Here is a 13,113-nt window from a genome sequence, read left to right as displayed (position 1 = left end):
TTCTTCAGGTACCATCATCAACTTTATTTTTTCTTATGGGTGTTGCATTGGATTTTTCGACGGGACAATAGTCGGATAGCAAATATGAAAACGTCGTCGTGTAGCTGAGAAAAAGCAGCAATGGAAATGAGCTTGTGGTTTTGGATTTCCTTGTCAAATAACACTAAAAAAATAAAAAATAAATCTCTAATTTTTTTATTTTTTCGGACATCTTCGGAAATACTTGGAAAATTCGAATTTCGAAAATGGCATTTGTTCAAGCGCTAAATTACGTAATTTTGGCCCCATTTAAACTTCTTCATATCTCCTCTAATTTTCAAGATCTGAATGGTGAGGGTCAAATTTGAAATGTCCTATATACGTAATTAAAAAATATATATTCGAAGTCAGTAAAAATATGGTCCAAAACACAATTTTCATGCAATACAGGACAAAAAAAATGTAAGCGGAATTGTTTCTGAAAACTTTCGAGGCCAAAAATTTGTAATATGTCAAACACTTACGTGTGTATTAAGCAGCGTTGGGTTCTTCGTGGTTTGAAAAACACACATTTTACTCCGTAACACAATTTTCAAGTGAGAACCAGCAATACCAAAAAAAAACTCAAACGGAAGATACGTTAATTTGGACTATACATAGCTGAATCTTAAAATGTGATGCTCCAGTAGCGTACCGGACGTAATTTTGAAGTAATAATCGGACATAATGGTGGAAAATTACTGATTCGTTATTATCGTTAACATTATCATGATACGCCATTAACAAGCTACATATTGAGTACTTTGTGCAGATCAGACCCAGATGAGCTTGGTTAGCACTGGGCTCACTTTCCCCTAGGTCCGCCACTGCCCAGTAATTATACTGCGTTACAGTGTTTATGCCCATAAAACGTGAATTATTGTCTTCTATTGAGAATTATCTTTATTCGCATGTGGACGTTTTTGATGAAATCTGAACCCAATAAGAGATAAATTCTTTACTGGCAAATTATCCATTAAAATTGCCCGCTGACTGATATAAAAATAAATTGCAGCCTTTCTATTGCGTTTATTGCCTAATAAAACCGTTCTCTACATAAAATTGAATACCAAATTTGCGAATTTGTATCGCAGAATACTTGGGCGACCTAAATATTCAGCATTTTACTAACATTAGATATAAACCGCGATTAAAAGTGTATATTTTGACTACCCGGTTTAATGAAGCTAAAAGCCCATAAAAGTTGTGTTTATGGTTTGATCATATGGGAAAAACGAGGTCAGTACAGCTTTGAATTGCTTGTACATATATGTACGCCCGATCGAGTACTTCGATTTAAAAACCTTAAAAGTGGCAATAAAAAAATATATGGTGACACGTGGGGTCGTATTACCATTATTATAGCCGTATTATAAGCTTACGTGAATAATAAGTGTATATAAGAGTTCAGGGTAAAAGATTACCCCTTTAATTACGGACCTATTTTTTTAATGCTAACGGGTCTTGTATCCTTTGAACTCTAGCGTTGCTGGGTATCAGCCTTTTGAACTGGTAAATTTCCAACATCTTCTCTATCCGTCCCCCTTTCACATTTTAAGAAGATGTGCTGTAAATGTTAAGGTCGGCCTGGAAATCAGGAATTCAATTCTGTGTGTGGTAGCATCTTTGCATATTTGCCATGAACAGATATACACCATTGCATATAAGAAACTGAAGATCGAGTCGTACATGGACAGCCGCATGGTCACCCACCCTGTAGATCGTTTAAAAGCGCGCAAATACCTAAAGCCAATAGATCACGTTTTTTCCCGCTTCAGTCAAGATTAGACGAAACTTCAAAAAAATAAGACCACATACGCATCCGTAATGGTCGGCTTAAAGCAAGAAGCCATGGATCGAAATCCAAATATGGAGAGACGATCGTATAAATATCATCTCAACGTTTCTCGGCTTTCCCGGGAATTTTGCCAGCCTTGTTGGAGTCTGTTCGGGATGTGTTAAGCGGATTTTCGCTTTTTCTTCGTTTTGCGATGTTGTTCCAATATCTGAAGAAACTGCATTTAGTCCGAGATAAAATGTGCGCATCTACGATTTCACCAATTTCTTTTTTCGATTTTTTTTTGCATCAAATTACTACTTCTACATCGTAATCGATACTTCTTGAAGGATCAAAATGCAAATTTACTTCTCCAATTTATTTTTTCTTCTTTTTTGGTCCAATTATTACCTCAAAATTACGTCCAGTCCGCCTTTGGTTCTACTGTAATTAAGTGCAAACATTTTCGAATTATAGAGAACCTTTATAATCTCCTCAGAATACACTTTAAATCGTTGGTGCTTCACAGCCCTTCGAGGCCTAGTAAATTTTCAAATTAATGTATCTGTCTTTCATGTATTTTTTTTTGTTGTTGGTTCCTACTTCAAAATTGTGTTCCGTCCTCCTCTGTTTTTACTGACATAAAATGCGTTTTTTGAAATTATATCGAACTCCAACACCACCCATTATGTCATTCTCGAAATCATTTCTTCGGTTTGTATATTTCCCCCTTTTCAAAATTTCCATGACGATTCTGCAATCAAGCCACGTAAAACTGCAAATCTCTGGAGAAACCTATGAAAATTCCTTGATAATTCTTGCCCCCTTCCTCATTTTTCTGTAGGTTTCAATTTTTCCAAACTGGTCCCAATATTTTTCAAATTTCCATGGAAGATTCTGCATAGTCCAGACGCATGAAACCGCTGAAAATTCCTAGATAATTCTATTCTTCCTGATCTCTTGTATTTTTTAATTTCCACGTCCAATTTAAGAAATTTCGTTCATCAGTTATTAGCAGCAGAGATATGCTTCATCAACCGAGTCAACTCCATACAAAAAATCTAATTTGATTTGAATTTGATTAAGCATATGCCTTGTCACACTACCGGTTATTGTACCTTCACAAAACAAATTACACTACACTTATTTAAAATCCAATCTTAGTGTCACTAATAAAAATTGGACCCATATTCATTTTAGAACATTTAAATAGATTAGATCGGCGATCGGCAATCAGGTGTTATAATAAATTACCTTCACTTTCCGGGCCGTGTTCAGTAAAATGTTCTTTTTCCTTTGAATAAGATTCATATCAAAACAAATGATCAAGCTATTTCGCATCAGCCGAAATTTATAGGCAAACCTGTTTCGGTTTTTTGATGATAACGATAATGCCTTTTGTTCCAAAGTCCAAAAAGTAAACAGGTGCCTTCAATATGCTATTTTGCATAATTTCCCTTTGGGAGTTTTAGTACGGTCAGTATTATCGTAAGTTAAATTACTATATGTATGCAGTGTGTACCTAAAGTAAATTAATTCGGTCTAGAATTAAAATAATAAAAAACATTTGGACACGTCGACTTTAGTTTAAAATTCCACATATTTTGGTTGGAATAATATTAGCTGTGACGCCATCATTATTCCAGATATGACGTCAGTATTAATTTTTTTTTAATGATTTTTGATAATTATAGGTGAAAAGGCGCACTTTTTCATGTACGAGGCGTAAACTTTTTTACTATGTTATATAACAATTTGTTTGTCAAATTCTTAAAAATGTAATTTTCATTACGGTAATGGTAAAATAAATTTTAACAAAACATAATATTTAATAAGCAGGAACAATAAGTATTTACTAAATTAAACATTCAAAGGGACATCCTTCTTGCACCTGACTGAATTCCGAACAGTGGATAAATTCACGCTAAACCATATTTATTGTTGCTTGACTATCTCTTTTTCTTTTGGTTTTGATATACAAATTTTTGAGAATTTATCAAAAAATTTGTTATGTAACGTATTAAAAAAGTTATGTCTTGTACTCAAAAAATTGCACCCTTTAATTAAAACTATCAAAAGCCACTAAAAAATTAACACTGACGTCATATTTGGAACAACACTGATGTAACAGTTAATATTATCTAACCAAAATATGTGAAATTTTAATCTAAAGTCGGCATGTCTAAACATTTTTCTATTATTTTAATTCCAGACCGACAAAAATTAGTTTATTCCATACTTTATGTACACACTATATATTCGAAATCTAGTAGTTCATAAGGTTTTCGTATTACGGCATTAGAGTTAAGATGATAAGCAAACTGACAGAGCCATCTTGGTATGAAGCACTGTTGAACGAGGCTACCACTACCGCCGCTACTGGATGACCAAGTGTCGGGGAATCCCCCTTTGGATTTTTTTCTTTTTTGCTTCTCTTCTACCAGATGATTTCGTCTTGATCTTCATGCCCTTTTGGACTGGGTACCTCCTTAGAATTAAAAACGAAAGGAGCTAAAAGGGACAGTCGAGGTATAGAAGAGCAGAGTTGCGGTCGATTAGTAATCAATTTGTCTTTCTTTATTTTGTTAATAAATTAATATTTATTAACTATGGAGAATGTTTCCAATATTATTCCGACATATAATATACCTACTTTGTCTGATTTGAAAACATGCCTTGCAACTTTTCACATCTGCAATTTTCCACTAACGGTTTCGCATATAAAATTAGAAGGTACGGATACTAATTCAGCGTAATTTCTATATACGGAGCGCTCAATTTTGCCCATAACTAGAGCATATTAAAAATTCTGAATTAATATCTGAACTAGGCAGGTACTCATAGTAGAAGATGCCTGCCTTCAGCTATTTATTTAGCAAATGCAATTATTACATTCGAAGGTGGGAAGTACATAAGAACTCGTTCTCAGAGGACATTTAAATGTACCTGTTTAATAGCGTATCAATGCAACATTTGTTGATGCGCAGTGAATGATATTTTAGCTTTAAAAAAATGGTCAGTGCTAAAACTGCTCATTGTCATCTCATTTGCAAACAGAAAAAACTTGTCCAGCTTAAAGCAAAATTAAAATTAACAGAAAAAAAGTATTTAGGCAACCGACACGGCACACCTTTCTATGGGTAGGTAGCAATTTCATGTGAAGTTTCAAGGAAAACTGATTTTTAAGCTCGGGGACTTGCACACAAGATCTGAGGTCCACCTGCGACGAAGGTTTCTTCTCGATGTTTTTTCTGTCCGAAAGAATAAATCGAATTTAGGGATATCCAGTACCTAAAAGGTGGACTGAATGCTTAGTTAAAAATGAACAAAATTTAAGCCATCAACAGATGAAAGGAAAGTGTTGCATCCCTCCTTATCTCTAAACTACTGTTCAGAACTTCAATCTTCTTCTTTACACTGATTAATAATAGTTCCTCCATTTTATGGCTGTTTTCATGATTCCGAAATCGCGTAGTAGTGCAGGAACCTGGCGATTCCTGCAGCTCTGCATTCTTCTCCATGGCGTGACAATCACTCGAAGATGTTAACAAATTTTCTTATGCACACTATTTTTTTGCACTACCATCGACCAAAATCATTCGCCCAAGACTCAAACTAGGGTCATCTTAGCGGAAATCCGACACCAGATCATCATTGCGACGATGCAACTTAACGACTGATAGGGACATATTTTGGCTAATGCACTAGGATGATACTAATTCTTTTAGCCAGAGTACTTAACACCGCTTTGTCAATCATTCATTTGTTTTTCTTATCACGCTCGTTCGTTAAGAATTCCTAACACATAGGTGAGACCTAAAGACACTTTCCGCCAGAGTCAGGAACAATATTTTTCCTACCAGGACTTTAGATACTCTCTTTGATGAACAAATGTGACTGTCAATTTCAGGTATTCAGTGCGGGAATGTAACTGTAAATGTCACTTTTGCAAGAAATAGCACCTGGCCTTCTGTTCGATACTAGTGTGGGAAATTACGAGCTTACGTAGCCAAATGCTTGCGGAAAAGCGCGTTTCGCGCGAACGTTTGACACACATAAAAAATAGTTATTTTTCTAGCAAGTGCTGTCTTCCATAGGTTTAGTTTATTTACGTGAGGTAAAAGTTAAAACTTTACACACACGCGTCCGGTAAAATTCTGCCACACGCATACCAATGTTAATTGCCTCGTTTTCAGGACATTTTTGACATTGACACATGTCACGTTTTGTATGTGGCAAATAGAAGTTACCGTATATGTGCGGTAACGTGTACTTATTTTGAGCTTAAATATGCATTGCATATGCAGGCTAATGGGAGGGCTACAGGGTGTAACATATCATCATAGAGGTATCTCAGTAAACGATAGTACTGTGGAAAATAATAAAAATACTAATAGATCCATGATCAAAAACGCACTATTCTTTATACATATACAGGGTGGCAAAATTTTACAATTTTTTTTTTGTATTTTGCGTTTTTCTCAGGTATGCGTTGAGTTAAATTTTTGAAATTTCGTACACCTATTTTCTTTAAGATCTTCTACAACGAAATACCAAAATCGTCAGTAGCCATATACATGGCGTTATGTTTTTTTGGGTCATGTACTATTTTATGTCTTGTATCGTTTTTCGAAACACCCTGTATGAAGTGTGATACCAAATTTAAATTCCTTCTTTAATTCTTTAGCTTTTTGGCCTTTTGCAGTATTTTCGTACCTTTCACCGTTTTCGTAGAATTTGCAAAAATATCTATCGATGCAAATTAATAATGTAAAGAAAGTAAGGAAAAAAAGACTTCCGGCTCAGTCATCAACTATCTGAAGCAATTCGTAACATTTAACCAAATCTTTGAAAATAAATATAAATCTAAACGAAAACACAATTATAAAAAATGTCGAAAATGTCCTTTAAAAAATGTGAAATTTTGCCATCCTGTATATCGAAAATGGTGCGTTTTTGACAATGGGTCTATTAGAATTTTTTAATTATTTTACGGAGTACTATAGCCCGCCGAAATATCTTCATGATGATATGTTTCACCCTGTATACTGCAATTTAATAACATGAAAGATTATAAAATACAAGTATATGTCTGCTTTACACTTAAACCAACGTAAGAAGTTGAGTGAAAAATGTTTGCTAAAACTCTATAGCATCACCTTAAAACCATCAGAAAGTACACACATATCGAATGTAATTGCCCCCAAGTTGGTGATTTGCGAGTGAACGTTTTAAGAGGTTGTACATGGCCAATTACCATAAAGAAGTATGCCAAAAATAAACATCTTACTTGTCTGGTTAAACCTTGCTTTATCGAGATATATTACAAAATCATTGGGAAATAAATTGGTTTTTAATCAGGTGTTTACTGAATCCTAAAACCGCATTCAGCATGATAAATTCGGAAACAAAAAGCGCGCATAAAAACGCTTTTATTGTTAGTTGAAATTAAATTAGATTTATTTTATGTGAGTAGTTTTGACGATTTGCTTAAATTGATTTTTTAAGAGGTATATAGGTCACTCGGTCAGATTCACTCCTTGTCTTTTTTTTTTTCACAGTGGCAGAAGTAAATCTTCACGGCTTGAAGGCCATTATTAAACTTGTTACGTAAACTGCTTTTTATAGTCTTTTCAATTCCCGATAGGGTCAGATAATTAGACGCTTTTTTGATAACATTTCAGTTTTTGGGTTTTTTTTCAGATTATGTGGTCAGTTCTGGATCGCCTCCCACGAGGGACAAATTACGCTGTGATGATAAAGCGAGGGCCAGAAGGGACTGGCGTAATGAAAGGTTAAGAGATATTGCGACCGCATTGACCGACAGATCGCCTGAATCCAGTTTGGCTTTACCAGCGGAGGGTCTTTTACATCTAAAAAAGGTAATTATGCAGAAACAATATAAACCTCGTTTATTGAACAAAAAACAATCATTACTATGAATTAAATGGATTCGTCATGAATATTATTAGCTTTTATCTGTATTATTGCCCTGTTTGACGTTTTTCTCTTCACTGCTTACTTACAAATGCAGGACAATTTCATTATATAATGCCAAAGTTTAAAATCAAATAATTACGAGCCAACTAATTTAACAGGCGTGTTCAGATTATCAAATCGAGATTAGGTACATTGAAAAGAGAATAATTTCGCTAGGCCACTCATTAATGATTCAGCATAGTATGTTGTCGGTTGGTAATGCATTATAGATAGAATAAGTAACACAAATTCAGAACACAGTGGTAATTCTGTAACCTTCGATTTTATGCAATAACTTATATATAGAGTTTGCCGCGACTTTCGTCTTCTACATTTGGTTTAAGAATTCGATATATATTTTTCAAATCTTCCACCTTCATTGAATCACTTGTGACCAAAGCGCCTCCTTACTGCCAATTGTTTCCACCAGGGTGTAAATGGGGCTTTATGAGTGGAAGACCTAGTGAGGATGGTGGCGAAAGTATCAGCCTGAGTGGAATTTGAAATCAGCGATAGTAATATCGGAAATGCAGAATAAGATTGAAATGGAGCCACGGCGCTCTGACATTCTCCTTAACTCAGTGTTGGGGACTTATAAAGGGGTTTTATAAAGACATGATACCCTTTTTTGTGGATATCTTGAACTTGGAGTTCAATCCTCATAATTATGATAACCCGCAGATGACACGGAGGGCTTGCATGCCCTATTGCCTTATTTTTGTCTTTAACCGTCTGAGAACTAAAATAATATTTTTGAAAACTGAGTTTACATGTCAGGACATGTCTATAGCAACGAACAGCACTGAGTAAAACGTGTCAAGGGTGCCACAAACTGATGGAACTTTTCCTTAGAAAACTCCAATCAAGTAACACAGAACTGGCCTTAGCAAGCCTGACACCCTGGATGAAATTTTCAATCACCGCCCTGCTACCCCTAAGAAAAACCTCCGACCAGGAAAGTCTTCCGCCCTTCCTGGTCTGTCGTCCCCCCGGACAGTACTGAAGTGACCCTGTGACTAAATTCGCCCGTTATATCGAGACCTTTTAATTCTTCATGACCATCATGATCATCAATAACATTGGAATTTTTTTATAGGGCTGGTTATGGCTAAAAACCCAAGACAAAGAAGGAGTGCGTCGATGGATAGTACTCTGTGGGCCCACTCTAAACGTTTACCAAGACCAGGATGAGCATGGTGTGCCTGAGATTTGTGTGGAACTCTCTACAGTCACAAGTTACACCGAAGTGCCCACAGACTCAAAATACGGTTTCGAAATTCAGTGGAGCGGGCCAACTTTAACTTTGAGTGCCGTCACACAAGGAATAAGGTCCATATTTTGGGGCCACAATTTATAAGGAACTTATTCGGGTCATTCTAGACGAAAAAATCAAAATCCAGATAACTTTACCACAAGGATAGAAATTATCAAATAAAGGCTGAAATAGTAGTCCTCTGATTTTCTTAGAAGTTATCCTTTTGATAAAGACAACAACACTTTTCCCTTTCCTAAGTAATCATTAGTAGGAAATTAACATCCTAGAGTTCACATGATGGATACCGGATTAAAGCTCGCTTTATTAATTTCCTGGTAACTTTGCTATCAAGATCGTTTTCATAGAAACGTCGAAAGCATAGCAGATCATTGATCAAGTTATCCATTTTCATGAAATTATCTGGCAAAATTACCATTGGTTTCAAAAATCGGGCCTAACCCGAATAAGTTTCCGAAAAAGCTTGTAAATTGTGAAGTGACAAATTTGTATTATAATAATTAATCTTTTATTTACTAGATCAAATTGGATGCAAGCACTAAAGAAAGCTGCTCCTATGCCAGCCGAAAGCCCCATTACTCCAAATACTCCGAAATCAATTTTATTCTCCAGTGATGAGGAATATCGCACCGCCTCCGAAGGTGGTAGACGGGAGTCGGGAGATTGGAGCGAACTACCGCCTTCTCCGCCTTTGAATAGGTAAATTAAATGCATAATATGACTGAAATAAAAATGTACATATTATTTTTCCTCAGGCTGGCCCTTCGAGTAAAAGATAGGGCAAGGGTGAGACCCAGACCGCCCAGATGCCAGTCAAGACAGTCTACGTTAGACAGTACTTCAACCGATGAATTAGATTGTGCCAAAGATCCAATGGATACTAGTTTAGAGATGCCTTGTGTGCCCAATGGGAATGAACTAATTTCGGATTTGCAGAAACAATTGGCTCGATCCGCTCAGGAGGTTAATAAGTTAGAAGAAGAGATTGCGAGGTAAGTTATATCAAGAGTCTTCTTCCAAATCCACGCGATTTACAAAACTGGAAAAATCTTCGGAAAAAACAAAAACATTTTTTGACCATGACATGAATTTAAAATGAAAAAGAAAGAATGATCGTATCAAAGAGAAATGGAGCGAATGGCAATGAAATTTGAAATTTCAATGAAACAATAAATCATTCTTGAGAAACAGCTCTGAATATGGGAGGGTTACAGGTATTTCACGTCATGGTTGGAACCTTTCGGCTGTAAAATCGGGCGGGGGTAATCATGACTCTCTTACAAGCTTTCTACTACCATGTCTAATGATGACACATAACCAATGCCACGTACAGTCGAAGCTTCGAATATTTACAACCCTGTATATGTTTAATGACCTAAATCAAGATTTTTTTACTTTATGTAATCGTGTCTGCAAAATTATCATTTTTTAAAATTTACTTACAAACAAATTCAATACTGTTTTTCTCATTACAGGTTGAAGAAGCTTCAGTCTGACGCAGCCATAAGGGAAAAAAAGGCAAAAGACATGCTGGCCAGTTTGGAGAAAGTCGAACAAGAACTAAACCAAAGAAACTCGCAAATGGAGATCAAATTTTTAAAAGAGCAAAAAACCTTGCAGAGACGTCTCGCTGATTCCGAACAAATGTCCCGAACGTTCGAAGAAAAATACGAAATATTACTAAGGGAACTGCAAGCCAAGCAACAAATACTATGCAACCTGCAAGAGGAATTGGACAGCTCAAACGAAAGACTTGAGCGCAGTCGCCAAGACAACGATCGCGTGTATAAAAAATTGCAAGAACTAGAATCAAGATGTTACCTAAAAAATAGTATGCCCGTGGATTCCCTCACTGACCTCACCAACATAGATTTAGAAGTAGACATAGACGAACTAGGAACAAATGAGCTAAAAGAGTACTGCCTTGACCTTAAGTGCAGATTTGAGAAGGCAGTAATCGAAATTCGAGCGTTAAAGAGAGCACTGCGCAACTCCGAAGATAATTGTGATAGACTGGAAATAGCCAACCACAGCTTGAAACAAAGCATAGAGCTATTGAAGCAGGAACATCAGGCCGAAATCAACTTGTTAGTGGCAAGGCTGGATCATTTAACCTCTAAACTGACCATGGTGGAAAAGCAGCTTCGATTGAAAGCCAAGAGCGAAGCCAAAGATAAAAGACGATCTTTGTCTTTGAAAGGGAGAGAAAGCTTTTCTATAAATAAAGAAGTTGAGGATAAAGTAACTGAATTAGAGGCTAAAATTATAGCTTTGGAGAAGGGGAAGCCGAAGAGGAGGTTCAAAAGAGAGCGAAGTAGTGAAAGAACTTCTCCAATCGATGATAAATCGTTGCGACGCCTGAGGAGGAAAAGCTTGGATAGTGCCACCTCTTCAGAACCAATTAAACTACTCATGCGACTCAGTTCTTTAGAGTCTAAAGTCTCCAATGTGAACGCTTCAAATGAATCATTAAACATCATTCGAAGCAGCAGCGTCTCGGACTTGTCAAAATTAACTGAGGAAAGTGAAACTCCAGATTTGTCAAAGTTTAATATTGACAGCTTGCTATTATCGGCCAGAACCAAAGTTATGGAATGCCTGCATTCAGTGAATGTATTGAAAAACAGGCGATCATCATTGAGTTCCGAGAGATTGTTGTTCTTGGAGAGCACTCTCAGTGAGCTCAGCGATATTCTAGCTAAAGGAGATTCGATGAGCAGCAATTTGAGTTCTGATGAAGCTCACGTGGTTAATGCTTCGGCTGAGAATGTTGTCAAACAACTGCAACAAATATTATTGGAAAAGTTAACCAATTTAGCTGAAAAGAAGCGACAGTTATTGGAAAGTGGAAAACTGGACACTAATGCACGACTGCAAATTCTAGCTGAAAAAGTATCGTTCGAAAATATTTTAGTTGACCGCATACAAGGGGCTTTGGAGTCTCCTTTCACAGGCGAAGCTATTTGCAAGAGATTAATTGATAAAGAGACTAAAGAGACCGCGTATTTAATAATATCTCTGCAAAACAAATTAAATGGAACTGGCCAGAAGCACCCTCCAGTATGCAGAACTAGTGCAGAGTATTTAAGCCGAGTATTGGCCAAGTGTTTAGTGGCAGTTGGACAAGGATTTAAGATGTGCAAAAATTTTGTAAAGAAAAACGGGCCATCTCTGCACATTTTATGTGAGGAGCAACAAAAATTAGAAGTCCTCTTGGACGTCTACAAGGCAACGAAGTTACCACAGTTAGCCGAAGCTCTAGCTAATGAAGCTTACAACATGTCTTCAGACAAAAGTTGCCGCATTAGGTCGCTCAGCCAAGACACTGTTGAGGATTTTAACAAAACTGCCACTGAAATTGTTAATGCGGAATTAATCCAATCTGAAATCAACCACGTTCTACTTCGAGCTGCTCAAATCTATCAATCCAACTTGGAGGCGGATCACTCATTCTTCTTCAGCTTTTTTGCCTCTGAGCGCGCAGCTTTAGAGCTTTGGTCCGACTCTGTAGGGGACTGCCTGTATGACGAGATCAATAAAAGTGTTTCAGAGCTAACAGACCTCTACCGGAATTGTCTGAATAAGCTTCAACGTCAGAACTGGAGACGTAGAGTTGAATCTGAACGTTTTTCGAGAACTTCTGCTCATCTGTTGCACGAGTTTGCGGACATTATTGCACATAAAGCATTGATCGACGCCAGGATTAATGTGTTGAGCGGCAAGTGTAACATTTCTCAAGATCTTTCTTGCGATGGGGCTGTTAATTCCATGTCCACGTGGTTGGAGAGCGAGAAATATTGGATTCGATTGAAGAATCAGCCGATGGTGCAGGTGGACCAGAGTTTAGAAGCCGAGTTTGCCTGTATGTTGGAGCGGTTTGGCGATGAATGTGTGGCCCGGATTGGTCAGCCAGAGTTGAAACAGGTGAGCATTCACATTATTGGCAACGATAACCGCTTTCCTGAAAATTGGCAGAATATTGGGAATGCAAAAGAAAAAATATCATTGAGTTCTAGTCTTACGATTAGTTCTTCTCAAGATGATCTTGCCACCATAAATGTATGGC

At 36.8% G+C, this 13,113-nt stretch overlaps 1 protein-coding gene across 2 annotated transcripts in view; it reads left to right on the top strand.

Annotated features, from left to right (window-relative positions):
• The window catches only part of osp (outspread), a 138,942-nt gene that overhangs the window by 123,746 nt on the left and 2,083 nt on the right, over positions 1-13,113 (top strand). For both annotated transcript variants that reach the window (XM_066394936.1, XM_066394935.1), the window contains exons 7-11: positions 7,499-7,677; positions 8,871-9,103; positions 9,567-9,746; positions 9,803-10,039; positions 10,523-12,971. In XM_066394936.1, coding sequence (XP_066251033.1) covers positions 7,499-7,677; positions 8,871-9,103; positions 9,567-9,746; positions 9,803-10,039; positions 10,523-12,971 — 3,278 coding nt within the window. The remainder of the gene's footprint in view (positions 1-7,498; positions 7,678-8,870; positions 9,104-9,566; positions 9,747-9,802; positions 10,040-10,522; positions 12,972-13,113) is intronic.

This window comes from Euwallacea similis, chromosome 11, assembly GCF_039881205.1.
Source record: "Euwallacea similis isolate ESF13 chromosome 11, ESF131.1, whole genome shotgun sequence".
In the NCBI taxonomy this organism is placed as follows: domain Eukaryota; kingdom Metazoa; phylum Arthropoda; class Insecta; order Coleoptera; family Curculionidae; genus Euwallacea; species Euwallacea similis.
Note: the sequence above shows the minus strand (reverse complement) of the source record. Positions and strands in the feature narration are given on the sequence as shown.